General features: G+C 37.4%; 1 protein-coding gene across 1 annotated transcript in view; it reads right to left on the bottom strand.

Moving 5' to 3' along the window:
* UPP2 (uridine phosphorylase 2) overlaps positions 1-25,738 on the bottom strand; it is a 61,949-nt gene extending 36,211 nt beyond the window's left edge. The window contains exons 1-4 of the mRNA XM_053698319.1: positions 25,651-25,738; positions 21,194-21,311; positions 8,381-8,539; positions 7,092-7,206 (exon numbers count right to left, since the gene is read on the bottom strand). Of these exons, the coding sequence (XP_053554294.1) occupies positions 7,092-7,206; positions 8,381-8,539; positions 21,194-21,311; positions 25,651-25,712 (454 nt within the window). The 5' untranslated portion in view covers positions 25,713-25,738. The remainder of the gene's footprint in view (positions 1-7,091; positions 7,207-8,380; positions 8,540-21,193; positions 21,312-25,650) is intronic.
* Positions 25,739-27,761: the final 2,023 nt, after the last annotated feature.

Raw genomic sequence — 27,761 nt, 5'->3', positions numbered from 1 at the left:
GCAAACGTTTTATATAGCATATCTATAAGGGTATTACCCCTGAGAGTAAGCATGATACCAGTCGTTATTAAATCACTGTATTCAGGCTTAACTTACATTTATCAGGTATCAGCAGCATTTTCTAGCATTTCCAATCCTAGAAAAAAATTATAACTGCACATACCTCAAGCAGAGTAAACTGCACGCCATTCTCCCTCTGAAGTTACCTCTCTACTCAGACATATGTGAGAACAGCAATGGATCTTAGTTACAACCTGCTAAGATCATAGAAAACTCAGGCAGATTCTTCTTCTATCTCTGCCTGAGATAAAATAGCACAACTCCGGTACTATTTAAAAATAACAAACTTTTGATTGAAGGAAATAAACTAACTATTTTTCACCACTCTCTCTTACTACCTCCATGCGCGTTGAGAGTTGCAAGAGAATGACTGGATATGGTAGTGAGGGGAGGAGCTATATAACAGCTCTGCTGTGGGTGTCCTCTTGCAACTTCCTGTTGGGAATGAGAATATCCCACAAGTAATGGATGATCCGTGGACTGGATACACCTTACAAGAGAAAATATAATAAAAATGGTAATGCAAAAATGAACCAATAAATATATAGATAATCCAAAAGTGTCCAATGGTGTTGGAACCTGTGGAAAAAAATCACATAGTGCAATAATGTAATAAATGTGGATAAAGACCTACTAAAACCAGGCTTACCCTATGTATAAGACTCGAGCAGTGACTTCTATCGACGCATTTCGGCCCTGGCATGGGCCTTTTTCAAGATGTCAACTGCTAGTGTTATTGAGACTTAAATAGCCGTTATCAGCCAATCACTGAGAGAACCTTTTCCCGCCAAAAAATGCTCTTACATGTTAGCTTTACTTCAGACATAACAGGGCATTTTTTGGCGGGAAAAGGGTCTGTCAGTGATTGGCTGATAACGGCTATTTAAGTCTCAATAACATTAGCAGTTGACATCTTGAAAAGGTCCATGTCAGGGCCGAAACGTGTCGATAGAAGTCACTGCTCGAGTATTATACATAGGGTAAGCCTGGTTTTAGTAAGTCTTTATCCACATTTATTACATTATTGCACTATGTGATCTTTTTTTCCACAGGTTCCGACACCATTGGACACTTTTGGATTATCTATATATTTTTTGGTTCATTTTTGCATTACCATTTTTATTATATTTTTTCAATTTTTATTTTTACCTTTATTTTTCTACAGAAGATAATCGCTAATTTTATTTTCACTTCTTATACTGGCCATTTCTCATCAGAAACATTGAGATCATTGTTATTTCACTTTGTTCATAATTTTGTCCTACATATGGTACCCTATTTTTATTCTAATAAATGTTGATTTTTAATATGCAATTGTATTTTAGAATTTCAATAAAGTGTTAAGTTGAATAGTGTGATACTTTAGCCTTTTTTTGGTGCTCCCTCTTTCTGTACTAAGTAGATAATGACTTCTTACTTTTTTTCTATTTCTCCCTCTCTCTCTGCCCTTTCTGCCAGACATCGAGGCCAGCAATACTCTGCCCAGATTTAACATTGCACAATCACCCTGGTCACACTTGTCTAAGGGTGATTGCAAACTGCCAGCTCAGAGCTTGTGAACAGGTTAGGAAGCAGCGGTCTTATGACTGCTGCTTCTTAACTATAGGCTGCAGGCTCCAAAGCTGCATCACGCAGCTTGATAAAGGATAGTTTATTTTTCTCTCTTACCTTTTCTCTGTGTTTCTTTTCTTTAATATAATTTGTTCTCTTTCTTTTCCCTCCTTTCTCACTAATGCTCCAGCACAACATGCACTAACTAACATAAACAAACAGTGAAACACGGTCCTGTAGTCTAAATTAAAACCATATACATTTACCAACAGCAGTTTAGATTTTCTGACTAGCACATCACACACAGAATGTCAAGTAGCAATGTAGCAGACAAAAATGAAAACATTGTTTGGCACTATACATATGGGCATTAAGAATGGAAAACAAGACCAAATCTTTAGCCACAGAGTTTTGGGTGATTGAACTACCAATATATAGGCTCTTGAAGACCGGTATAAGGCATCCATAGATGTATCACAAAATACAAGGCTGGATAAAGCTATAGTTTTCCAAAAGATAGAGTTAAAAGACTGGACCTGCTGAAGTAATGTGGTGCTTCTGACATTTACTGAAAAGGTTATGTTTGAAGAGTTCTGGAATGCAGAATAACCTATCTCTGAATAGTGGAGAACATAATCATGGAGAGTGAATATCTGATTATGAACAAATGTAGGTGCTTCACAGGGCCCTATAGTGCTAGAAGATACAATCAAGGTAAGCTATGTTTGTGAGTAATATGCTCCAAATACCTGAGCAACACAGATTAAGTTTTTCCTTGTTATCTGATGATAATGTTGCTTTTTAATTTCTATTGTCTTATACACCAGAAAGCATTATGTTGTAGGTTAGTGGAGATCTCAGAGAGTCCCCTCTAGTGGCCAATAGATAAAATGCAGATTATAGTGCTAATTACATGAGTGACAGTTCATGTATATTTAAAATTAATAAATCCATAAACTGTTATGCTTTTATTATTTTGTGATATAATTAGAAAACAAATATGGAATATGATATGAATTATCTTGTTGATTAATTATATTAATAATAATATGGGTTTCTGAATTTGCTGCTATGTAGACAATTCATTATAACTATTTAAACCCTCCGTAGTTATATAAGATATTATCATATTAAAAAAGTGTATTATTGTATTGCATTATATTTATTTATTTACCCCTTTAATGTCCTAAACATAGAAGAATTTCTATGTTTATTGTTTATATGTATTATTTACTTATATGTTATTATTATTTACAAGTGTTTTGTTCAGGATTCTAAGGAAATACATTTATGGACTGATTCATTTAAAACACGTATCGTTTCTTTGACAATTTTTAATCATTTTGTGTGGATGAGCTGTATTTTGTAAAGTAGTTTGCAGTATTTAGAATTAGTAGAATCAGTTCTAAGAGTAAAGCACTTTTGGGACATTGTACTTAAACAATAAAAAAAACATTTCAAATGTAAAATAATTTACATTTTTATTAGTTGCCCTTTTAGCAAATAAACTGACTTTCTTGCTAGGTTTATATAGACTTGCCCTTCTCTACCAGCTGTGGGACTGACCCTTATCAGCAAGTGAGAATTAATACAGCTGTATCAATTGTGCACAAATGTGTATTTTCTGAGAATCACAAGTGAAGCAGCTTTACTCTCCCTTCTTTCATGCAACATGTTTAATTCCTACAGCATATATAACTTTATTTTAAGGTCAAAATGCATAAGAATCTTTATTGCATTTTCTGAAGTTGTAAGAATTAAAAATAAAGACTGCATCAGTGGCACCCTAGAAATTTCTTCTTGGGGAAAGCACTTGCAGCAGGCCCACCTTTGGGCGGTGCCTTAGCAGGAAGTTGAGACTGGGCGTGTCACTGGCAGGACAGGCTGGCAGGAGATGCTGCAGTACCTGGGCAGATTGTTGGTGGGAAGCCACCGTTGTGGGACGGACACATTGGAGGCAGCCATTATGCTGGGGTTTGTTTCTCTTGTGGTGATGACACTGAGCTACATACAAAAATAAGCTGTAAATGATCTATTATTTAGAAAGACGTATGCCCCAAATCTTCATATTATCAGAGACAATATTCAAAACACTGGATTGACACAAGCAGAGGACGTGAATAAACCAAACAAATTTCACGGCGTGCGGCAAACATCAGCGTGGACGTGGATAAAACAATTGCAGAGAAGATGAGCATTGCAAATGGGAAGTAGGAGAATGTGGGATGGGAAAGTTAAGAAGCCAAATAAATGCAGCAACGTTTAATATATAGACCCCAGACTAAAGACAAGACAGATTAATAGCACTCTTAAGGAACTGTATTATCTCTTAATCACACCATCAGCTGGGCAGTAGTCAAAAGGACTTTTTATTTTGCCTCCTTTTGTGTAATTTAGCTCTGAAAATTGTGGATTTTCTATTCCTCTGAACTGTAAAAGAATATGGCAGACTTTGTTTTAAGGCTAATCCTACTTCATTTGTTTCCCTATTTGGCTTTAGTAAAAACATACTAATATGACTGTGGCTAGCCATGTAATCTGCAGACAGATTGGCTCCTCCAAATAAGACAAGTTGTGGGTGGAGTTTGGCTATTGAAAATCAACTGCAGCAAACAAGATATTAATTTGCTTTAACCCCTTAACAACCAGATCCATACCCTGTACGACGCTGGTCTTTATGCCCTTAAAGGGGCAGTAAACCTTAAAATTAATGTTATATAATTCTGCACATAGTGCAGAATTATATAACATTATATTAGCCAAACTTTATAACACATAATATTCCCTTTTCATTTTTAACAAAAAACGCTGTTTTACACAGCGCATCGGGCCAGCTGTATAGTCACAGCCCGGCCCGACCGCGCCATAAGATTAAGTGCAGCTCGCTCCTGTGACAGGAGCGAGCTGCACTTAGTCTTATACTGACCCTTTAAGGCAGTCCTGGGCTTCTCATTGCCACGTTCTCATTAAAAATAAAGATATTGCGCTATTTCTGCATGCCGGAGTGGGGAACTGCAGAAATAGATTTGCATAGTTACTCTGTGGCCCTCTCTGCATCGGACAGCGGTGGTGCCGATCATTAGGGTAAGGAGGGAGGCGGGTGAGCGGCCCATCGCTGTAGAGGACGGGAGGAGGGCGAGAGCGGATGGCACCGCTACGCCATGCTACAGGGAATGAAAAAAAAAAAAGCTGCATCACTGAGGGGGAAGGAGGGAGGAGGGGCAATGAGGGGGATCCTATGTGGGATCCGTTGATGGAAAGGGATCTGGGAGGGGGAGGGGGGAGGGTATTGAGGGGGGGCAGCAAATTCGTTTGCCTAATTTGCAGCAAACTGGGTACTGGCAGACAGCTACCAGTGCCTAAGATGGCAGGAAATAGGTAGAGGGGGGAGAGTTAGAGAGCTGTTTGGGGGGGATCAGGAAGGTAAGGGGGGATACTACCCTGCAGAAAATATGTAATAAAAACAACAACTTATTTTTATACTGGCAGACTTTCTGCCAGTACTTAAGATGGGGTGACCTTTGGGGGGTGGGGAAGGAAAGAGAGCTGTTTGAGAGGGGTCAGGGGGTGGGATGTGTCAGGTGGGAGACTGATCTATACACTAAAGCTAAAATTAACCCTACAAGCTACATAATTAACCCCTTCACTGCTGGGCATATTACAAGTGTGGTGTGCAGCGGCATTTAGTGGCCTTCTAATTACCAAACAGCAATACCAAAGTCATATATGTCTGCTATTTCTGAACAAAGGGGATCCCAGAGAAGCATTTACAACCATTTGTGCCATGATTGCACAAGCTGTTTGTAAATAATTTCAGTGAGAAACCTAAAATTGTGAAAAAGTTAACAATTTGTTTTATTTGATCGCATTTGGTGGTAAAATGATGGCATGAAATATACCAAAATGGGCCTAGATCAATACTTTGGATTGTCTACTAAAAAAAAATATATAGTTTTGATAGCTAAATATTAAAAAACAGGCTCAATTTCTGTTTAAATGTAGTGATGGCATAAATGCTAAAAATGCTCTGATCTTTTGGAGAAGTTTTTGTTTGAAATCCCCGGTCCTTAAGGGGTTAAAATGTTTAGACTTGGCTGATATGTTATTCTGTAGAAACACTAACAGTAATGTCTTGTAATTACAAGATGTTTAGTGTCCCTTGAACACTTCTGGGTATTTAGTTGCAGTATTGTGACAGTGAGATCACAACAAGAAACTAACTTCAGGGATGGTGTGAGAGGATTATTCTCACTTATGCTGAAATCTCTCCGCTCATGAAATCCTTGTGCAAGATGCTGATAGTCTCTATGTAAAGTTAGGGACTGGAGCTAAAGTTACCATTAGAGAGTAGGATTTAGGGAGTGGGGGCAACATTGTGGCAGGGACATTAGACAATCATGATATTAGGGCCGTGCAATAGAACGTTTTGTTTTTCCTCTCCTAGCTGAGTTCAGTCTCGTACCCACTATAAATGACTTATCGTTATTAGAATGTGTATCTAATAATTTGCCTGTCAGCAATTTAAAAATTGATTCTGATCTATTTGCGTTATACATTCAAAGAGAATGCAGCAGGATAAAGCCATATTACTTGCATACAATTTTACATAATCTCTCAAGTGTGTCATGCTTATAGTATGGAGAGGACATTAACTCAGTTTAAAGGGATATGAAATCCAAAAAATGTATTTTGTGATTAAGACAGTGCATACCTATTGCCTTCTATTATCAAATTTGCTTCGTTCCATTGATATTCTGTGTTACCTAGATAGACATCTGAAGCACTACATGACTGGAAATAGTGCTGCTATTTAGTGCTCTTGCAAATGGATAGGATTCTTGAAAAACTGCTGCCATATAGTGCTCCAAAATTAGGTTGGTTCCTAAGCATACATCCATGCTTTTCAGCAAAAGATACCAAAAGATCGAAGAAAAATTGATGATAGAAGTAAATTAGGAAGTTGTTAAAAATCGCAAGCTCTATCTGAATTATGAAAGAAAAATGTTGGGTTTCATATCCCTTTAAACTACATTTTTCTGCACCTTTAAAGGGACACTGTACCCAAAAAATTTCTTTCGTGATTCAGATTGAGCATGAAATTTTAAGCAACTTTCTAATTTACTCCTATTATCAAATTTTCTTCATTCTCTTGGTATCTTTATTTGAAATGCAAGAATGTAAGTTTAGATGCCGGCCCATTTTGGTGAACAACCTGGGTTGTCCTTGCTGATTGGTGGATAAATTCATCCACCAATAAAAAAGTGCTGTCCAGAGTACTGAAACCAAAAAAAAAAAGCTTAGATGCCTTCTTTTTCAAATATTGATAGCAAGAGAACGAAGAAAAATTGATAATAGAAGTAAATTAGAAAGTTGCTTAAAATTGCATGCTCTTTCTGAATTACAAAAGAAAAAATTGGGTTCAGTGTCCCTTTAATATGAGTAAAGGGTTGTCAAACAATATTTCACACACATATACATACCTATTCCCCCCGAAGTCCCGATGCGCATAATGACCACATCTCTGCACTTGGCGTGGTGGAGAAGTTTGATAAGCTCATGAAGCATTATAGAAATGGAAGGAATTCCCATCCCATGCTATTAATACAAAATGTACAATGTTAACGTTGTGCACAAACATACATTTCCTGGGGTCTATTCCAATTATTTCAGAAAAATAGCCATGCAAAATCATTTATCTTATCATAGCTGTTGTTTTCTGTTCAAACCATCTGCATTCCAATCCCAGCTAAGCACTTTTTTTTTTAAATACATTAGGCTGATTGAGAAATGTCAATGATATTTTCAGGACATTTGAATATGTGTGAATACCTTCATGTAACAGGTTTTCTCAGGCTTTTCACAGATTTATAATGCAAGTAAAAAATAAGCAGCCAATGTGAAACGAGAACATCAGCAATAACAATTACTTAATTAATGATTATGATAGCTTTGTATGTTTGATATCATACTGTTATAGTCTAAAAAGGTCAGTCCATGATACGTGCACTGAATCATTATCCTAATCATTTTGTCTCAATATTTGATTCAAAACTTTATTGGAATTATAAACAAACATTCTGATGTTAAAGGGACACTAAACCCAATTTTTTTTCATGATTCAGATAGAGAATACAATTTTAAAGAACATTCCAATTTACTTCTATTATCTAATATGCTTCATTTTTTTAGATATCCTTTGTTAGAGAAATAGCAGCCACCAATCAGCAGCTACTGAGCCTATCTAGATATGCTTTTCAGCAAAGAATAACAAGAGAATGAAGCAAATTAGATAATATAAGTAAATTTGAAAGTTGTTTAAAATTGCATGCTCTTGCTAAATCATGAAAGAAAAAAATGTGGGTTTCATGTCCCTTTAATACTTTATTTGTGAACATGTGTCATTTGTTTGCTATTTTAACATTTTCATGAAACTAGGAAAAGAGCTTTCAACAGGGTAAAAGACTTCAAAAATAAAATCCTGTGAAAACTGATGTAGAAAGTGTTTTCTACCTGTTTGTCTATCGATAGATACAGACAGATAAATAGATAAACATCAGTTGATGTTTTTCTGATTACAAGGGTCTTAAACAAGATCATTAGATTAAACACAGACTTTAGAAACTCAAAACACTTGCAAATATCTTTGTGACAACACTTTGCACAATTTGTCACGCAATGTTTTAAAGAGCCATGAATCAATATAAAAATAACACTATGATCCAGTCTGCAGTGGTCAGTACAACTAATTACTGAGATACATGGTACTCACACTGATAGACAGCACAGAGCCGGCTTTGTACATACTGTATCTGTCTGTGCCAGCACAAATATCAGTAATGTTATTGCTATCCGCACCCAGGCCCAGCTCCTTGTGAATGAATAATGCAAATGCTCTCATTCTGTTAGCACTTCCTCCCACGCAGACAAACTGAAAAACATAATGCAATATTCTTTATTTATGAACATACAGAACATTATTTATAAGGTAGGTAATGTGACATTATATGGCTTCTCAATGGAATCAGTTACTGTTTTATAGTTAAATGTTATTTGCAGCCCTGGATTTTTTTTCTAGAGCCCCTAGGCACAGATTGAGTACCCTTATGTAATTGCAATCTGCCCGTTATGTAACATAACCACAAGTGTGCTCTCACTAAAACATGTATCTGCCTACAATGAAGATATAAATACTCTGTACCTGCTTGTGACTGTTCCACTAGACCAGCCAAGCTAATATTCCCCAGGGCAGCTGCGTGATTTGATGTATGTGAAAAATGGCACCAACACCTTTGAAATTTGAAAAAGGAAGTAATGGCAGTTGCTTTTTATTATTAAAGGAACAGTGCACTGTAAAACCGTTTTCCCCTTAATGTGTTCCCAATTACTTGTTATACCAGCTGCAGGGTATAAAATGTATGAGATATTACTCATTTATGTTTCTTTTTGTAAATTAAATAGCTGAATTTGCTCCTTAAAACCACAACCATTCAAAATAGGCTAAGCTTGCATAGAGATCAGAAATCCTTATCGTATCACTCAAATGCTTCCCTTTCTTATCTCTCTCTCTATACAATACTTAGAAAGAACAAAAGAAAATTAACATTTTGTAACTTTATCTCTCCCACACAACACTGGGGGCCGAATTATCATTGTGCAGATGGACATGATTCGCTGTCGGCATTTATCATTGCACAAGCATTTCTAAAGAAATGCTTGTGCAATGCCGCCGCCTGCAGATTCGTGGGCAATCGGGCGCTAGCAGGGGGTGTCAATCATCCCTATCATATCTGATCGGGATGATTGCTGTCCGCCGCCTCAGAGGTGGCTGACGAGTTAAGGAGCAGCGGGCTTACGACCGCTGCTTCTTAACTCCTGTTTTCAGCTATCTGGAAATTATGAGGGTAAATTGCAGCATCTGCTGCTTGTTATTTATTTCGCCCATTGTGTTAATGCCAACATTGGCTATTTATTATAGTTAGTTCCTGAGGTATTGCTTCTCTAGAGCTCCCCTTACAATCTTGTTTTGTGTGTATTGTACTGTTTATCTTATACCCACAACACATGTGATAGAATCACATTGTCTTCAATCTCTTGGTATCGTTTATTGAAGAGTAGGCTCAGTAGCAGCAATGCACTACTAGGAGCTGATTGTACACTTCTGAGGAGCCAATGACAAGAGTTGCATATATGCAGCATCTAGTAGTGCATTGTTGCTCCTAAGCCTACCTAGGTATTCTCTTCAACAAAGGATACCAAGAGAAAGATGCAGATTTGATCATTAAAGTCTTGAAATTTGTTTCAAATGGCATTCTGTATCTGAATCACTTTTTTTTGCTTTTTGCTATAGGACTCCATCAGACTTTTCTACCATTTGTATTTGGTAGGTAGGTAGGGCACTAGATGGTAGGTGTTTAGTGCTAATGCTAAGAAAATGCATATGTGCTTTCTAAGGGTAAATAAAAATGTGACAGTCTCTCCAGTTCCCAGTGAAAGGAAGAAGGCCGCATGAAGCATGTGTTGCATTTAGCGTCTGAGCTACCGATTGCCCCCTGCAGAGTTACTATAGTCCCCTATAAGAAAGACACAGTGCAAGGTTGCACACATACTGCCCTGGGGCCGCGTAGCATCATTAATGTAGTTGACAGTAAAGTCAAAATTAAACTTTTTTGATTTAGATATTACAGCATGGATTTTTAAACCACTTTTCAATTCACTTCTGTGGTATAATTTGCTTAATTCTCTTTGAATCCTTTGTTTAAAAGCATAGCTAGGTAGGCTCAGGAACAATGCACTACTGGGAGCTAGCTGTTGATTGGTGGCTGCACACATATGCTTTGTCATTGGCTCCCCTGACTAGTAGTGCATTGATGTTCCTTCAACAAAGGATACCTAGAGAATGAAGCAAATTTTATAGTAAAAGTAAACTGGAAAGTTGTTTCAAAGTACATGTTATATCATGAAATAACATTTTGGGGTTTCATGTCCCTTTAAAGGAGAAACAAGGTTATTACTGAGATCTATAATTTGGGGTCAGATATACAAAAACTACAATCAATCGCCTAGATTACGAGTCTTGCGTTAGCCTTAAAAAGCAGCGTCGAGAGGACCCAACGCTGCTTTTTAACGCCTGCTGGTATTACGAGTCTGGCAGGTACAGGTGTACCGCTCACTTTTTGCGACTCGAGCTTACCGCAAATCCCCTTACGTCAATTGCGTATCCTATCTTTTCTATGGGACTTGCATAACGCCGGTATTACGAGTCTTGGAAAAAGTGAGTGGTAGACCCTCTCCTGTCAAGACTCCTACCGCATTTAAAAGTCAGTAGTTAAGAGTTTTATGGGCTAACGCCGTAACATAAAACTCTTAACTAAAGTGCTAAAAAGTACACTAACACCCATAAACTACCTATTAACCCCTAAACTGAGCCCCCCCCCCCACATCGCAAACACTTAAATAATTTTTTTAACCCCTAATCTGCTGACCGGACATCGCCCCCACTTAAATAAATGTATTAACCCCTAAACCGCCGCACTCCCACCTCGCAAACACTAGTTAAATATTATTATCCCCTAATATGCCGTCCCTAACATCGCCGACACCTACCTACATTTATTAACCCCTAGTCTGCTGCCCCCAACGTCGCCGCAACTATATTAAAGGTATTAACCCCTAAACCTAAGTCTAACCCCAAACCTAACCCCCCTTAACTGAAATATAATTTAAATAAATCTGAATAAAATTAATACAATTAATTAAATTATTCCTATTTAAAACTAAACTAAATACTTACCTGTAAAATAAATCCTAAGCTAGCTACAATATAACTAATAGTTACATTATAGCTATCTTAGGGTTTATTTTTATTTTACAGGCAACTTTGCATTTATTTTAACTAGGTAGAATAGTTAGTAAATAGTTATTAACTATTTAATAGCTACCTAGCTAAAATAAATACAAAAGTACCTGTAAAATAAATCCTAACCTAAGTTAGAATTACACCTAACACTACACTATCATTAAATTAATTACCTAGACTACCTACAATTAATTAAAATTAAATTAAATACACTAAAGTACAAAAAACAACAAAATTACAGAAAATAAAAAAAATATAATTTTTTTTTTAAACTAATTACATCTAATCTAATCCCCCTAATAAAATAAGAAAGCACCCCAAAATAATAAAATTCCCTACCCTATACTAAATTACAAATAGCCCTTAAAAGGGCCTTTTGCGGGGCATTGCCCCAAAGTAATCAGCTCTTTTACCTGTAAAAAAAAATTCAATACCCCCCAACATTAAAACCCACCCACCACCCACACACCCAACCCTACTCTAAAACCCACCCAATCCCCCCTTAATAAAACCTAACACTAACCCCTTGAAGATCACCCTACCTTGAGACGTCTTCACCCAGCCGGGCACAAGTGGACCTCCAGAGGGGCAGAAGTCTTCATCTGATCCGGCCAGAAGAGGTCCTCCAGAGGGGCAGAAGTCTTCATCCAGGCGGCATCTTCTATCTTCATCCATCTGGAGCGGAGCGGGTCCATCTTCAATCCAGCCGACGCGGATCATCCTCTTCAAACGAAGTCCAACTGAAGAATGACGGTTCCTTTAAATGACGCCATCTAAGATGGCGTCCTTTCAATTCCGATTGGCTGATAGGATTCTATCAGCCTCTGGAGGACCTCTTCTGGCCGGATCGGATGAAGACTTCTGCCCCTCTGGAGGTCCACTTGTGCTCGGCTGGGTGAAGACGTCTCAAGGTAGGGTGATCTTCAAGGGGTTAGTGTTTTATTAAGGGGGGATTGGGTGGGTTTTAGAGTAGGGTTGGGTGTGTGGGTGATGGGTTTTAATGTTGGGGGGGTATTGAATTTTTTTTTACAGGTAAAAGAGCTGATTACTTTGGGGCAATGCCCCGCAAAAGGCCCTTTTAAGGGCTATTTGTAATTTAGTATAGGGTAGGGAATTTTATTATTTTTGGGGGCTTTTTTATTTTATTAGGGGGATTAGATTAGGTGTAATCAGTTTAAAAAAAAAATAATTATTTTTTTATTTTATGTAATTTAGTGTTTGTTGTTTTTTGTACTTTAGTTTATTTAATTTATTTGTAATTAATTCTAGGTGGTTTAGGTAATTAATTTAATTGTAGTGTAGTGTTAGGTGTAATTGTAATTTAGGTTAGGATTTATTTTACAGGTACTTTTGTATTTATTTTAGCTAGGTAGTTATTAAATAGTTAATAACTATTTAATAACTATTGTACCTAGTTAAAATAAATACAAACTTGCCTGTAAAATAAAAATAAACCCTAAGCTAATTACAATGTAACTATTAGTTATATTGTAGCTAGCTTAGGGTTTATTTGATAGATAAGTATTTAGTTTTAAATAGGAATAATTTATTTAATTGTAGTAATTTTAATAAGAATATTTAAAATTATATTTAAATTAGGGGGTGTTGGGGTTAGGGTTAGACTAGGTTTAGGGGTTAATAACTTTATTATAGTGGCGGCGGCAGATTAGGGGTTAATAAATTTAATATAGTTGCGGCAACATTGGGGGGGCAGAGTAGGGGTTAATAAATATAATGTAGGGTTCGGCAATGTTGGGGGCAGTAGATTAGGGGTTCATAAGTATAATGTAGGTGGCGGCGGTGACCGGAGCGGCAGATTAGGGGTTAATAATATAATGTAGGTGTTGGCGATGTCGGGGATGGCAGATTAGGGGTTAATAAGTGTAAGATTAGTGGTGTTTAGACTCGCGGTTAATGTTAGGGTTCAGACATAAAATGTGTTTCCCCATAGGAAACAATGGGGCTGCGTTAGGAGCTGAACGCTGCTTTTTTGCAGGTGTTAGGTTTTTTTTCAGCCGGCTCAGCCCCATTGTTTCCTATGGGGAAATCGTGCACAAGCACGTTTAGCCAGCTCACCGCTACCGTAAGCAGCGCTGGTATTACAGTGAGATGTGGAGCTAAATTTTGCTCAACGCTCACTTTTTTTGTGGCTAACACCGGGTTTAAAAAAACCTGTAATACCAGCGCTGTCTTAAGTGAGTGGTGAGAAAAAAGGCTTGTTAACAACGCAAGCCTTACCGACAAAAACTCGGAATCTAGCCGAATGTTTGTATTATATATTTACAAAATAGCCAATAGTCTAACACACCTGCTTCATGACAAAAAGAAAAAAAAACTTTTTTCAAACAAAGTGCTTCCACTGGAGCAGAGGGTTATGGGTAAAGAGGTATATTTTAGCTTCTAAAATCTGCCTTAAATTCAGACTCCCTTGTGCCGGACAGAAGTGCCACCCAGGGCCGGCGCGTGTGTAAGGCAGGATAGGCATCCGCCGTAGAGCGCCCCCAGCAGGGGAGCGCCGAGAGCGGTGCCGACTGCCGAGATGGATCATCTGCTGTCCTGAAGTGTGATGAGACAGTGAGGGACAGAGACTTAAAATGTAATGTTATCATTATATTATTATTCATTTTATTATCGCCTGGCTGGCATGCTGCAACAGTGCAACTTACTTCCTACAGACTGTCACCTAACCTACATGATAATGTCTAAATCAATGGCTTAATTGGCTGGCTTGGATGATGATTGATATGCAATCATCATTCATTTACAGGGCCGGTGCTAGGATTTTTGGCCACACAGGCAAGGATACATTTTGCCCCCCCCGCCCCGATTACATACTATCCCATTGCTAGTTACAGGGATATGAAACCCAATTTTTTTCTATCATGATTCAGATAGAGAATGACATTTTAACCCCTTAATGACAGAGGACGTACCAGGTACGTCATAGAAAAATCTCCCCTTAACCACAATTGACGTACCTGGCACGTCCTCTGTTGTTAGAAGTGCTGGAAGCGATCATGATCGCTTACAGCTGCTTACAATATTGAGGCATCACTGCAATCCCCTATTTTACCCACTGATGCAGAAAGGGCCACTCTGTGGCCCTCTCTGCATCGGCCATTGATGATCAAACATTTGTTGGTGGTTGGGAGCAGCTTCTGGGTGGAGGGTAGGATATACGTTCCTTATGCGTTGAATCCAGATCTGTTCTGGCATTGTCGGCGTTTGCGGCAGGGGTGGCGGAGGGGCTGGTGCGTGGGCATCCGCTCGCACGCAAAATATGGTCGCAAGTTTAAAAAAAAAAAAAGACTGATGCAGATGTAGGGGAATCTGCTTTGTTTAGTAAGGGATCTGGGAGGGGGAGGGATGTAGATTATATAGGGGGGCCAGCTACACTGCCAGTACCCAAGATGGCGGCAAATAGGTAGAGTGGGAGGGTTAGAGAGATGTATGGGGGGGATCAGGGAGGTTGTGGGGTAAGGGGGGATCCATCACTGCAGACTGTATGAAAAAAAAAATAATAATAAATGATTTTTATTTCAGTACTGGCAGACTTTCTGCCAGTACTTAAGATGGCGTTGACAATTGTGAGGTGGGGGAGGGAAGAGAGCTGTTTGAGGGGGGTCAGGGGGGGGATCAGGGGGTGGGATGTGTCAGGTGGGAGGCTGATCTCTACACTAAAGCTAAAAATTAACCCTACAAGCTACCTAATTAACCCCTTAACTGCTGGGCATATTACAAGTGTGGTGCGCAGCAGCATTTAACGGCCTTATTATTACCAAAAAGCAACACCAAAGCCATATATGTCTGCTATTTCTGAAAAAAGGAGATCCCAGAGCAGCATTTACAACCATGTGTGCCATAACTGCACAAGCTGTTTGTAAATAATTTCAGTGAGAAACCTAAAATTGTTAAAAAATTGTTTTTTTTTATTTGATCGTATTTGGAGGTGAAATGGTGGCATGAAATATACCAAAATGGGCCTAGATCAATAATTTAGGTTGTCTACTACACTAAAGCTAAAATTAAACCTAAAAGCTCTCTACAAGTTCCCTAATTAACCCCTTCACTGCTGGGCATAATACACGTGTGGTGTGCAGCGGCATTTAGCGGTCTTCTAATTAACAAAAAGCAACGCCAAAGCCATATATGTCTGCTATTTCTGAACAAAGGGGATCCCAGAGAAGTATTTACAACCATTTATGCCATAATTGCACAAGTTGTTTGTAAATAAATTCAGCGAGAAACCTAAAGTTTGTGAAAAAATTTGTGAAAAAGTCAACAATTTTTTTTATTTGATCGCATTTGGCGGTGAAATGGTGGCATGAAATATACAAAAATGGGCCTAGATCAATACCTTGGGATGTCTTCTAAATAAAAATATATACATGTCAAGGGATATTCAGGAATTCCTGAAAGATATCAGTGTTCCAATGTAACTAGCGCTAATTTTGAAAAAAAAAAAGTGGTTTGGAAATAGCAAAGTGCTACTTGTATTTTTTGCCCTATAACTTGCAAAGAACATGTAAACATTGGGTATTTTTAAACTCGGGACAAAATTTAGAAACTATTTAGAATGGGTGTTTTTTGGTGGTTGTAGATGTGTAACAGATTTTGGGGGTCAAAGTTAGAAAAAGTGTTTTTTTTTTTAATTTTTTATATTTTTTTTATAGTAAATTATAAGATATGATGAAAATAATGGTATCTTTAGAAAGTCCATTTAATGGCGAGAAAAACAGTATATAATATGTGTGGGTACAGTAAATGAGTAAGAAGAAAATTACAGCTAAACACAAACACTGCAGAAATGTAAAAATAGCCATTGTCATTAAGGGTAAGAAAATTGAAAAATGGTCCGGTCATTAAGGGGTTAAGCAACTTTCTAATTTACTCCTATTATCAATTTTTTTTTGTTCTCTTGGTATCTGTATTTAAAAAGCAGGAATGTAAGCTTAGGAGCTTGCCCATTTTTGGTTCACAACCCGGATAGTGCTTGCTGATTGGTGGCTAAATTCAAATCAAACAGTGGTAGTGCAGCATAGCAAATCAGGCAGTGGTAGTGCTGCATAGCAAATCAGGCAGTGGTAGTGCTGCATAGCAAATCAGACAGTGGTAGTGGTGCATAGCAACAGTAGCTGTGCTGCATAACAAATCAGACAACGGTAGTGCTGCAAACCAAATCAGACAGTGGTTGTGCTGCATAACAAATCAGACAGTGGTTGTGCTGCATAACAAACAGACAACAGTAGTGCTGCATAGCAAATCAGACAGTGGTTGTGTTGCATAACAAATCAGACAATGGTAGTGCTGCATAGCAAATAAGACAATGGTTGTGCTGCATAGCAAATCAGACAACTGTAGTGCTGCATAACAAATAAGACAATGGTTGTGCTGCATAGCAAATCAGACAACGATAGTGCTGCATAGCAAATCAGACAATGGTGACATCATTCTTCACCAATGACCACCAACACCCCACCAGTCACTCACTTTGCTGTGATCATACATTTAAAAAAAACATACAGTAATGTCAGCATGACAGCATGTATAAAATAAATAAAATCACACAACAAATTATTATAAATGAATGATTACATATAACTGCAGTCTGTCTAACTTCAGACTCAGAGAGGTTAAAACTAAGTGACATCATTTTTCACCAATCACCACCACCACACCAGTCACTCACATCATTGTGATCATACATTTAAAAAAAACATACAGTCAGTAATGTCAGCATGTATAAAAGAAATCAAATCCCACAATAAATTATTATAAATGAATGATGATTGCATATAACTGCAGTCTGTCTAACTCAGAGAGGATGATTAAAAGTGAGTGACATCAAATCATTCACCAATCTCACCACCCAGTGGCCCAAAGTCACTCAGTCTCACAGAGTGCCGCACCTGGGCCACAATCACACTGCCGCCATTGGCCCTGCCCGGCCAGCCCGCCCTGGCTGTGACAGTTCAGACTCACAGTTGTCACCACCCAAAAGCACCGACTGTGCATATTTTCTGCCCTGCCCGGCTGGTTGCCCCTGCCCTCAGAGACCCCTGTTATGCCACCATTCCTACCTCACTCTTTACTTGTCTGGCCATCTCCATCTCGCTGGGTAGGCATCATCATCACTCACCTCCTCACTTCATAGAGTGGTGCAAACTAGTGTGAGTCTTAATCATGTGGCGCCGCAGCACCAGGCATCCCAGATCCCATGCACAATTTTCCTCTCTCTTAGTTAGTAGGCTTAGGCAGGCCAGGTAGCAGCAGGCTGTGCAGCTGTGCAACTCGCAAGTGAGCTCCGCCTCCACTGTCACCACACGCATGCCCACCTTACCATAGGCTAAAGTAATAGTTGGGCTGGCCCATGATCTAGAAGATCATAAATCATCATCTAAGTCAGCCAATTAAACCATTGATTTAGCCATTATCATGTAGGTCAGGTGGCAGTCTGTAGGAAGTAAGTTGCACTGTTGCAACGTGCCAGCCAGGCGATAATAAAATGAATAATAATATAATGATAACATTACATTTTAAGTCTCTGTCCCTCACTGTCTCATCACACTTCAGGACAGCAGATGATCCACCTTGGCAGTCGGCATCGCTCTCAGCGCCCCCCTGCTGGGGGCCCTAAGGCGGATGCCTATACTGCCTTACACAAGCACCGGCCCTGCTCATTTATAATAATTTGTTGTGGGATTTGATTTATTTTATACATGCAGACCTTACTGACTGTATGTTTTTTTAAATGTATGATCACAACAATGTGAGTGACTGGGGTGGTGGTGATTGGTGAAGAATGATGTTACTTAGTTTTAACCTCTCTGAGTCTGAAGTTAGACAGACTGCAGTTATATGCAATCATTCATTTATAATAATTTGTTGTGGGATTTGATTTATTTTATACATGCTGTCATGCTGACATTACTGTATGTTTTTTTAAAAAAAATGTATAATCACAGCAATGTGAGTGACTAGTGGGGTGGTGGTGGTGATTGGTGAAGAATGATGTCACCGTTGTCTGATTTGCTATGCAGCACTATCGTTGTCTGATTTGCTATGCAGCACAACCATTGTCTTATTTGCTATGCAGCGCTACTGTTGTCTGATTTGCTATGCAGCACAACCGTTGTCTGATTTGCTATGCAGCACTACCGTTGTCTGATTTGTTATGCAGCACAACCACTGTTGCTATGCACCACTACCACTGTCTGATTTGTTATGCAGCACTACCACTGTCTGATTTGCTATGCAGCACTACCACTGCATGATTTGATATGCTGTACTACCACTGTTTGATTTGAATTTAGCCACCAATCAGCAAGCACTACCCAGCTTGTGAACCAAAAATGGGCAAGCTCCTAAGCTTACATTCCAGCTTTTTAAATACAGATACCAAGAGAACAAACCACTGTCTGATTTGCTATGCAGCACTACCGTTGTCTGATTTGCTATGCAAATTATAACAATCAGACAACGGTAGTGCTGCATAGCAAATCAGACTACGGTAGTGCTACATAGCAAATCAGACAACAGTAGTGCTGCATAGCAAATCAGACAAACACTGTCTGATTTGCTATGCAGCACTACCGTTGTCTGATTTGCTATGCAGCACTACCGTTGTCTGATTGTTATGAAGCACAACCACTGTCTGATTTGGTAAGCAGCACTACCGTTGTCTGATTTGTTATGCAGCACAACCACTGTTGCTATGCACCACTACCACTGTCTGATTTGTTATGCAGCACTACCACTGTCTGATTTGCTATGCAGCACTACCACTGCATGATTTGCTATGCTGCACTACCACTGTTTGATTTGAATTTAGCCACCAATCAGCAAGCACTACCCAGGTTGTGAACCAAAAATGGGCAAGCTCCTAAGCTTACATTCTTGCTTTTTAAATACAGATACCAAGAGAACAAAGAAAAATTGATAATAGGAGTTAATTACAAAGTTGCTTAAAATGTCATGCTCTATCTGAATCATGATAGAAAAAAATTGGGTTTCATATCCCTGTAACTAGCAATGGGATAGTATGTAATTGGGGGGGGGGGGGGGGGAGGCAAAATAAATCCTCTTCTGTGTGGCCAAAAATCCTAGCACTGGCCCTGGTGCCACCGCTTTGCTTTAAGGCTTTTTAGATCAGTATTGCATTGGCATAAGGGAGTTTGCATTTACTTGAAAAAAACACAACTAATTTGTTTAGAATTGTAGATGTGTTTCACAACAAACTTGTTTTGTATCATTATATTTACTGTGGCACATTTGTATCTTATCCTTTACACACCACAATTTATATTATAAAACAAAGAACTTTATATCTATGTTCCTTCTGTTCACCTGCTTATTTGCCAACAAGCTTTATGACCCACTCCTTTAATATCTAGACCAAAGGTGGCAAATTTATCATAACAAATTCACTACCACACCACCTCTAGGCTACCAACATACAGCTTGGTTTCATTGGCTGCAGTTGTATTTTTCTTGCTAACAATTTCAGTACCAGGGTGCAGGGGAGGCACAACATATATTCCAAAAACAAGTCACAGTCTCTGGATTTAGCACAAAGCAAACTGATTTATTCTGTGATGTTTCGTGGGCTTCTAAGTGGAAATGCAGACTCCAGGCTTAATACGATATTTTCCACGTTCATTGGTTGCACATACTGGTGACTCATTTATAGCTGTCCCCGATTTAGAGCCAGATTACGAGTGGAGTGCAAAATTGCGCTTTTGTGAGCTCGCTATTTGTGCTTTACTTGTATACCAGTACATGCAATTGTGAGATGGTATTCGAAGTGGCTCACAATGCAAAACTTTGCACTCACAAGAGCGCACTTCCATAGGCTCCAATGCCATGAGACACCTAGCACAGCGAAGGGTAAGTTGTGCAGCGATGGGCAGCAAATTGAAATATATATGAATATATACATAATATATATAATTATGTGTTTATATGTGCATATATACATATTAACACATAAATATATATGCATATAAGCATATACATATATATATTTATAGGGAACACACAGTTCCCGATAGACCGCAATGTAAAGGCACTTTTCACATCCCCCAACTTTAACAACTAAAACTGCTTTGTGCAGTTATTATTTTTTTTTTTTAAATGCTACATTTTTTTTATTTTAATAAGGAACCACACACTGCATTTTGGGGGCAATTGGGGAACATTTTCAAAATTATCCAGAGATCTGATCTCTGGTTAATTTTTGGAGCGCTAATTGCTACCCCGAGGTCGCAGTAGCAATAACCAGCCACTTGTAATGTCTGGTTATTTATCGCTCACCAGTAAACGGGTGAATTTGCCCATTTATGTGCATGCGATAAATTAGCGCTTCACTTATAATCTAGTCCTTAAAAAGGAAACCTTGGTTATATCATGGCGGCTCCCAGTGCTTTATGGACAGTAAACCTTTACTTACAACTAATATAATTAAAAAAAATCTGCATTTTATTCTCAGGCCAATCTTTGCTTTAAATATATCATTCTGCTGAATGTTTAAGTTCCTTTAAAAGAACCTGTCATTTTGTTCCTTAAGGTCCCTAATTTGGATACACTACCCTGAATTCAGTGCATTATAGGTATGTCATTGCATCACAAGCATTTACATGGTGCTCCCTTTTTAGACAAAGCAATAGAAATATACAACTTTTTCTTTAGAATATTTTTGTAATGCTTAGTTTACAGTTTTTGTGTTACCTTAACATCACCAAACATTGAGGGTAAATCGTGTGTTTTTGTTCCTAGATCAAAATGGTACAGGAAGTCCTCAGACATTAGGTCCAGATGAGGGTTTTTAACAAGAACAAGTCCATTGCTGGAAAATAAGAAACAAATCAGATATAAATATATTGTATGTCCACACCAAGAAAGCAAGAGTAAACAGCCAATAACTATTAACATACCCTTTTCACAATTCACTTGAATTTAAAGGCGAATTGTAGACATTTTTGTAATTATTCTTTAAAAAAAGGGTATTTTAAAATGTATTGGCGTTTTGGTTTTCTGACAAATTTGGATGCCACTATATTGAATAAATCTATATTTTCTTTTCTAACTAATGTAGACTTGTGCCTGTTGACCAGTACAACTATAGCAATTGGTCTTATCAACCAGTAATCAATGGGTTCTTCAGCATCAGTTGTAAATAAACTTGAATTTCCTGCTAGCTTAAACAGCGTTCATTCCAAACTTTGCTTCATATTTCATTGCACGTTTGATATCCATAATACATTTTTGTTGCCTACAACACCCATTAAAGGGACTTTTTACTCAATATTCTAATTGACAAATATTTTTTATGTCTGAAGAAATTGTTTATTAAAACATTAAATTGAAATGTAAAATATTGTAGTATTTGGTTTTGTGCTTTAGATTAGGCATGTGCATTTAGAGGTTTTATATGCTTCTGAATGTCAGAGATTTTAGATGCTTCTGAATGTGGAAAGTACAACACTGGATTTTTACAGATCTTAGTGTGTTGAAGTTTCACAAAAAGAAATAAATCATCATTTTTGTCCTGTACACTATTCAAGAAGCAGGTAATTAAAGGGACATTATACACTAGATTTTTCTTTTCATAAATGTTTTGTAGATAATCCATTTATATAGCCCTTACAGTTTTTTTTATATGTATAGTTTTGCTTATTTTTAAATAACTTTGCTCTGATTTTCAGACTCCTAACCAAAGTTTTAGGAGAATACTGACGTATACCTACTCCAGCTTATCATATGCAAAGGAAGGGGGGGGTGTCTGCTTTTTCCCACTTGCAGTGGGTGTTCCAGCAACCTTTTAAACAGAGCTAAACTGGGAACTTCTAAGTAAGTTTTTAACGGTTTTATACTGGATTTTTATAAGTATCTGTGCATATTATTCTTTATAGTAGTGTCTATTACATGCAGTTATATGAAAATTGGTGTATACTGTCCCTTTAACGGAAATAGCAAATGTCCAAACAAAACTTCGAATTTAATGCAGTAGAATTGAGTAATCAACAAATACATAGTAAGAAGACAGTGGCCTCTTTTTATGAAAGGTCTTGCAGACCTGATCCGACAGTGCGGATCAGGTCCGCCAGACCTCGCTGAATACGGAGAGCAATACGCTCTCCATATTCAACATTGCACCAGCAGCTCACAAGAGCTGCTGGTGCAACGCCGCCCCCTGCTGACTCGCGGCCAATCGTCCGCCAGCAGGGAGGTGTCAATCAACCCGATCGTATTCGATCGGGTTGAATTGCGGCGATTCCTGTCCGCCTGCTCTTTAGACCGCTGCTTCATAACTGCTGTTTCTGGCAAGTCTTCAGACTCGCCAGAAACACGGTCCATCAAGCTCCATCCGGAGCTTGATAGATAAGCCCCAATGCATCAGCACTTACATTGAATTTCAAATGAACAGTAGATTTTTTTTCTGCCAAAATTCAAGTTTATTTTAATTTCTCTGTCATCTATTTCATAAGTCAGCCATCAACCAATTGCATGTGCTCATATTAATATATACTGTGACCTCTTGCACATGCTCAGTAGGTGCTGATGCCATAGAAAGTGTCCATATAAAAAGACTGCACCATTTGTTAATGGAAGTAAATTGGATTTTTTTGTGTGCCCTGTCTAAGTGATCAGTTTCATTTTGACTTTAGTGTCTCTCTATGTAGCTTTGTGGCAAATGTTTGCAAGAATCCAAATAGCTGCTTTTTTAAATTTATCTTATATGTCCAATCATCAGGTTTTGGATGTTTAATAAGTAAAATTAGATTTGCATAATCAACAAATGCAAGATAACAAGACAATACAATAGCACTTAGTCTGAACTTCAAATGAGTAGTAGATTTTTTTATAACAAATGTCAAAGTTATATATATTTCCACTCCCCTTGTACCATGTGATAGCAATCAGCCAATCACAAATGCATATACGTATAGTCTGTGAATTCTTGCACATGCTCAGTAGGACCTGGTGTCTCAAAAATTGTAAATCTAAAAGACTGTGCACATTTTTTTTAATGGAAGTAAATTGGAAAGTTGTTTAAAATTACATGCTGTATCTGAATCATGAAAATTTAATTTAACCTGAGTGTCCCTTTAATTTGTCAGATCTGTTCTTTTTCCTAAATGTTTGCAAGAGCAAAGTCTGCTCACAATCTTGTACAGCAGCTGAGTCATAACAATGTACATTAATAATATATAACATATACAATTATATATAGTATTCAGCAAATACATTTTAAAGTCATTTTTCTTTGGTGCATCTAAAAGAGGTTAAATAATTTCCTATTTCCATGTTGATAAATAATCTTACTTATTCCTCAATAGAGCAGTGAGCAATATGTTTTTCACTAACATTGCATTCCTTGTCACACAGCGTTTGTTTCATTGCTGCTCTTTCATATACATAATATAAGGCCCCACTCATGAAATTGGTCAAGAAGTGTTTGTTTCCTTTAAAATACATAAATGTTTGATCACACTGGGTATATCAGTAGGGGTACTGATTAATAATAATAAAATACACAAACGTTTGATCACACTGGGTATATCAGTAGGGGTACTGATTAATAATAATAAAATACACAACCATTTGATCACACTGGGTATATCAGTAGGGGTACTGATTAATAATAATAAAATACATAAATGTTTGATCACACTGGGTATATCAGTAGGGGTACTGATTAATAATAATAAAATATAAAATGCACAAATGTTTGATCACACTGGGTATATCAGTAGGGGTACTGATTAATAATAATAAAATACACAAACGTTTGATCACACTGGGTATATCAGTAGGGGTACTGATTAATAATAATAAAATACATAAATGTTTGATCACACTGGGTATATCAGTAGGGGTACTGATTAATAATAATAAAATACACAAACGTTTGATCACACTGGGTATATCAGTAGGGGTACTGATTAATAATAATAAAATACACAAATGTTTGATCACACTGGGTATATCAGTAGGGGTACTGATTAATAATAATAAGATATAAAATGCACAAACGTTTGATCACACTGGGTATATCAGTAGGGGTACTGATTAATAATAATAAAATACACAAACGTTTGATCACACTGGGTATATCAGTAGGGGTACTGATTAATAATAATAAGATGTAAAATGCTGAAACGTTTGATCACACTGGGTATATAAGTAGGGGTACTGATTAATAATAATAAAATACACAAATGTTTGATCACACTGGGTATATCAGTAGGGGTACTGATTAATAATAATAAAATATAAAATGCACAAACGTTTGATCACACTGGGTATATAAGTAGGGGTACTGATTAATAATAATAAAATACACAAACGTTTGATCACACTGGGTATATCAGTAGGGGTACTGATTAATAATAATAAAATACACAAACGTTTGATCACACTGGGAATATCAGTAGGGGTACTGATTAATAATAAGAAGATATAAAATGCACAAACGTTTGATCACACTGGGTATATCAGTAGGGGTACTGATTAATAATAATAAGATATAAAATGCACAAACGTTTGATCACACTGGGTATATAAGTAGGGGTACTGATTAATAATAATAAAATACACAAACGTTTGATCACACTGGGTATATCAGTAGGGGTACTGATTAATAATAATAAAATATAAAATGCACAAACGTTTGATCACACTGGGTATATAAGTAGGGGTACTGATTAATAATAATAAAATACACAAATGTTTGATCACACTGGGTATATCAGTAGGGGTACTGATTAATTATAATAAAATACACAAACGTTTGATCACACTGGGTATATAAGTAGGGGTACTGATTAATAATAATAAAATACACAAATGTTTGATCACACTGGGTATATCAGTAGGGGTACTGATTAATAATAATAAAATACACAAACGTTTGATCACACTGGGTATATCAGTAGGGGTACTGATTAATTATAATAAAATACACAAACGTTTGATCACACTGGGTATATCAGTAGGGGTACTGATTAATAATAATAAAATAAAATAAAATAAACGTATGCATAAAACTGACTAAACAAAACAAATTAATACAAGAGGAGGACCCTGTTTCAAAGAGCTTACAATCTATAATACCGAATATAATTCTATTAATATTAAAAGCAACAGATACATGTCTAGTAATCATCCTATAATACACTTACTTGCCATATGTATCTCTTTCAGGCAGGTTGGGTTTGCTGTTATCTGCTAAAATTGGAGCCATGGTTTTCACAGTTCAGTCTTGTGTAATAGGTCTCTCACTGCTATAGTAGTTTATAAACTCATTATTTCAGGCCTCCCTTTTTTTTACATCATCAAAGGAGTTGACTTAAGGAATGTCTCTCAGAGACCTGTGGTTGGCTGTGTTTGTGGGGGAGTTGTCTTTAATTTCCTATGAAATCATTTGACCATGAAAGTCTGTTATGAATACAGACTAGAGCAGTGTTCTGAACTAAAGTCCTTGTGTCCTAATGTCCTGTTATGTAACTACTAGCAGTAATGAAAGATATCGGATCCATTTTCCATCCTGGATATAAGCTTTCCATTGCATAAAACTTGAAAATTGGATCAGAAATATTCTCATTATAAAAAATATAAAATGAAACATGATAGTTTTATTTATTTCTTCATCTAAATATATTTTTGACAAATGATTTTGTAATAAGTACAACACAATATAAAATTAAACTCCTATGTTAATGCCAGCATGAAGTCCAATATACAAAGGCATAAAACAGTTTAACATATTCTCCACACACAGCATATTTGCTACTATTAAAACATAAACTGATGTGCAGACAGTTTGTACGTGGCGAGACCTTGAATTTCTTACAGAGGTATATTACAAGCACAGGCCAGTAGAGGCCAGTTTGATTGTATTATTAGCCATTGCTTTATAACCTGTTTATAACAAAATGCAATTATTTGTACAGTTTATAATAGTATACAATTATTAGTACAGTTTATAATAGTATACAATTATTTGTACAGTTTATAATAGTATACAATTATTTGTACAGTTTATAATAGTATACAATTATTAGTACAGTTTATAATAGTATACAATAATTTTTACAGTTGTTAGAAGTATGTAATTATGTTCTTCTTAAATGGGAAGAGTCCACAGCTGCATTCATTACTTTTGGGAATTCAGAACCTGGCCACCAGGAGGAGGCAAACTTCCCTCATCCCCCAGTCATTCTTTGCCTTTCGTCACAGGAGGTTGGCTGAGAAGTGTCTTATGGATGGTAGTACTCTTCGAAATGGGACTGGAGTTTTAAGTAATCATGTCAGCCTCTCAGTGAGAGCATGGATGAAGGTTAGAGTCCGGAGATGCAGGGAGAGTCTTTCTGTGAAACCATCCTGACTCATATTAACAGCTCCTTGGCAATCAGCGTTGATGAGTTTCGCTGCCTGCCTTTATTCACTCAAGCCCATGTCAGAAGCGAGGCTACTATCTATATTATAAACAAACTAACATTAAACAAAACTTAGCATATAAGGAAAAGGAAACATTAAAGAAACTATCCCAAAATAAGGAGTTGGTAATATTTGCCGCTGATAAGGGAGGCTCAGTTGTTGTTCAGAAAAGGAGCAATTTCATTAAGGAAGCTTTGAGGCAGTTAACAAACACACATGACTATAGAATACTAAGTTTATACTAAGTATTCCCCATACAAATGACTGCATCACTCAGCCCTGTCATAGAATGAATAGAACTAGAGGTTACACAAACCACCAATACTGAGAGAGAAATAAATGTTGAGCCTCTGCAGGGGGGGGGGGGGTATATCACAAAACCCACATAAAATAGCGTTGCTACGGGTATTATTTACAAACAGTATGTATGCCCTTGAGCAGTCCGATAAATTAGGTACGATATATGTATGTGTGCTGATAAAATATATGAACGATTTGTATATAATTTTTTTATCTTGCTTAATGCCGTGTATAACAATTTTTAACAATTTTTAATGAATGAATTTCAAGTATATGCATTGTTTCTCTATTGGTTTATATAAGCCAATCATGAATCAGATGGAAGACAGGCCCCTCTCTAGGGTGGAGTGTTCTATCACATACGGGTACTTAAGGAGCCAATGTTTGCTACAACCCGATATTAACTTTTTGGAGACTATCCCCTTGATAAAGCCCGGCGAACACCGGGGGAAACGCGTTGGGGTTCATATCCGTCAGGAGCACCAGAAAACAGGACTGCTATACTGAGGGCGGGCTGTCCGGAAAACCCTGCCGCAAGCGTAGACTTGCTATT

The sequence above is a fragment of the Bombina bombina genome, chromosome 1 (genome assembly GCF_027579735.1).
Source record: "Bombina bombina isolate aBomBom1 chromosome 1, aBomBom1.pri, whole genome shotgun sequence".
Classification (NCBI taxonomy): domain Eukaryota; kingdom Metazoa; phylum Chordata; class Amphibia; order Anura; family Bombinatoridae; genus Bombina; species Bombina bombina.
The sequence above is the reverse complement of the archived record's forward strand: the minus strand, read 5'-3'. Positions and strand labels throughout refer to the sequence as shown.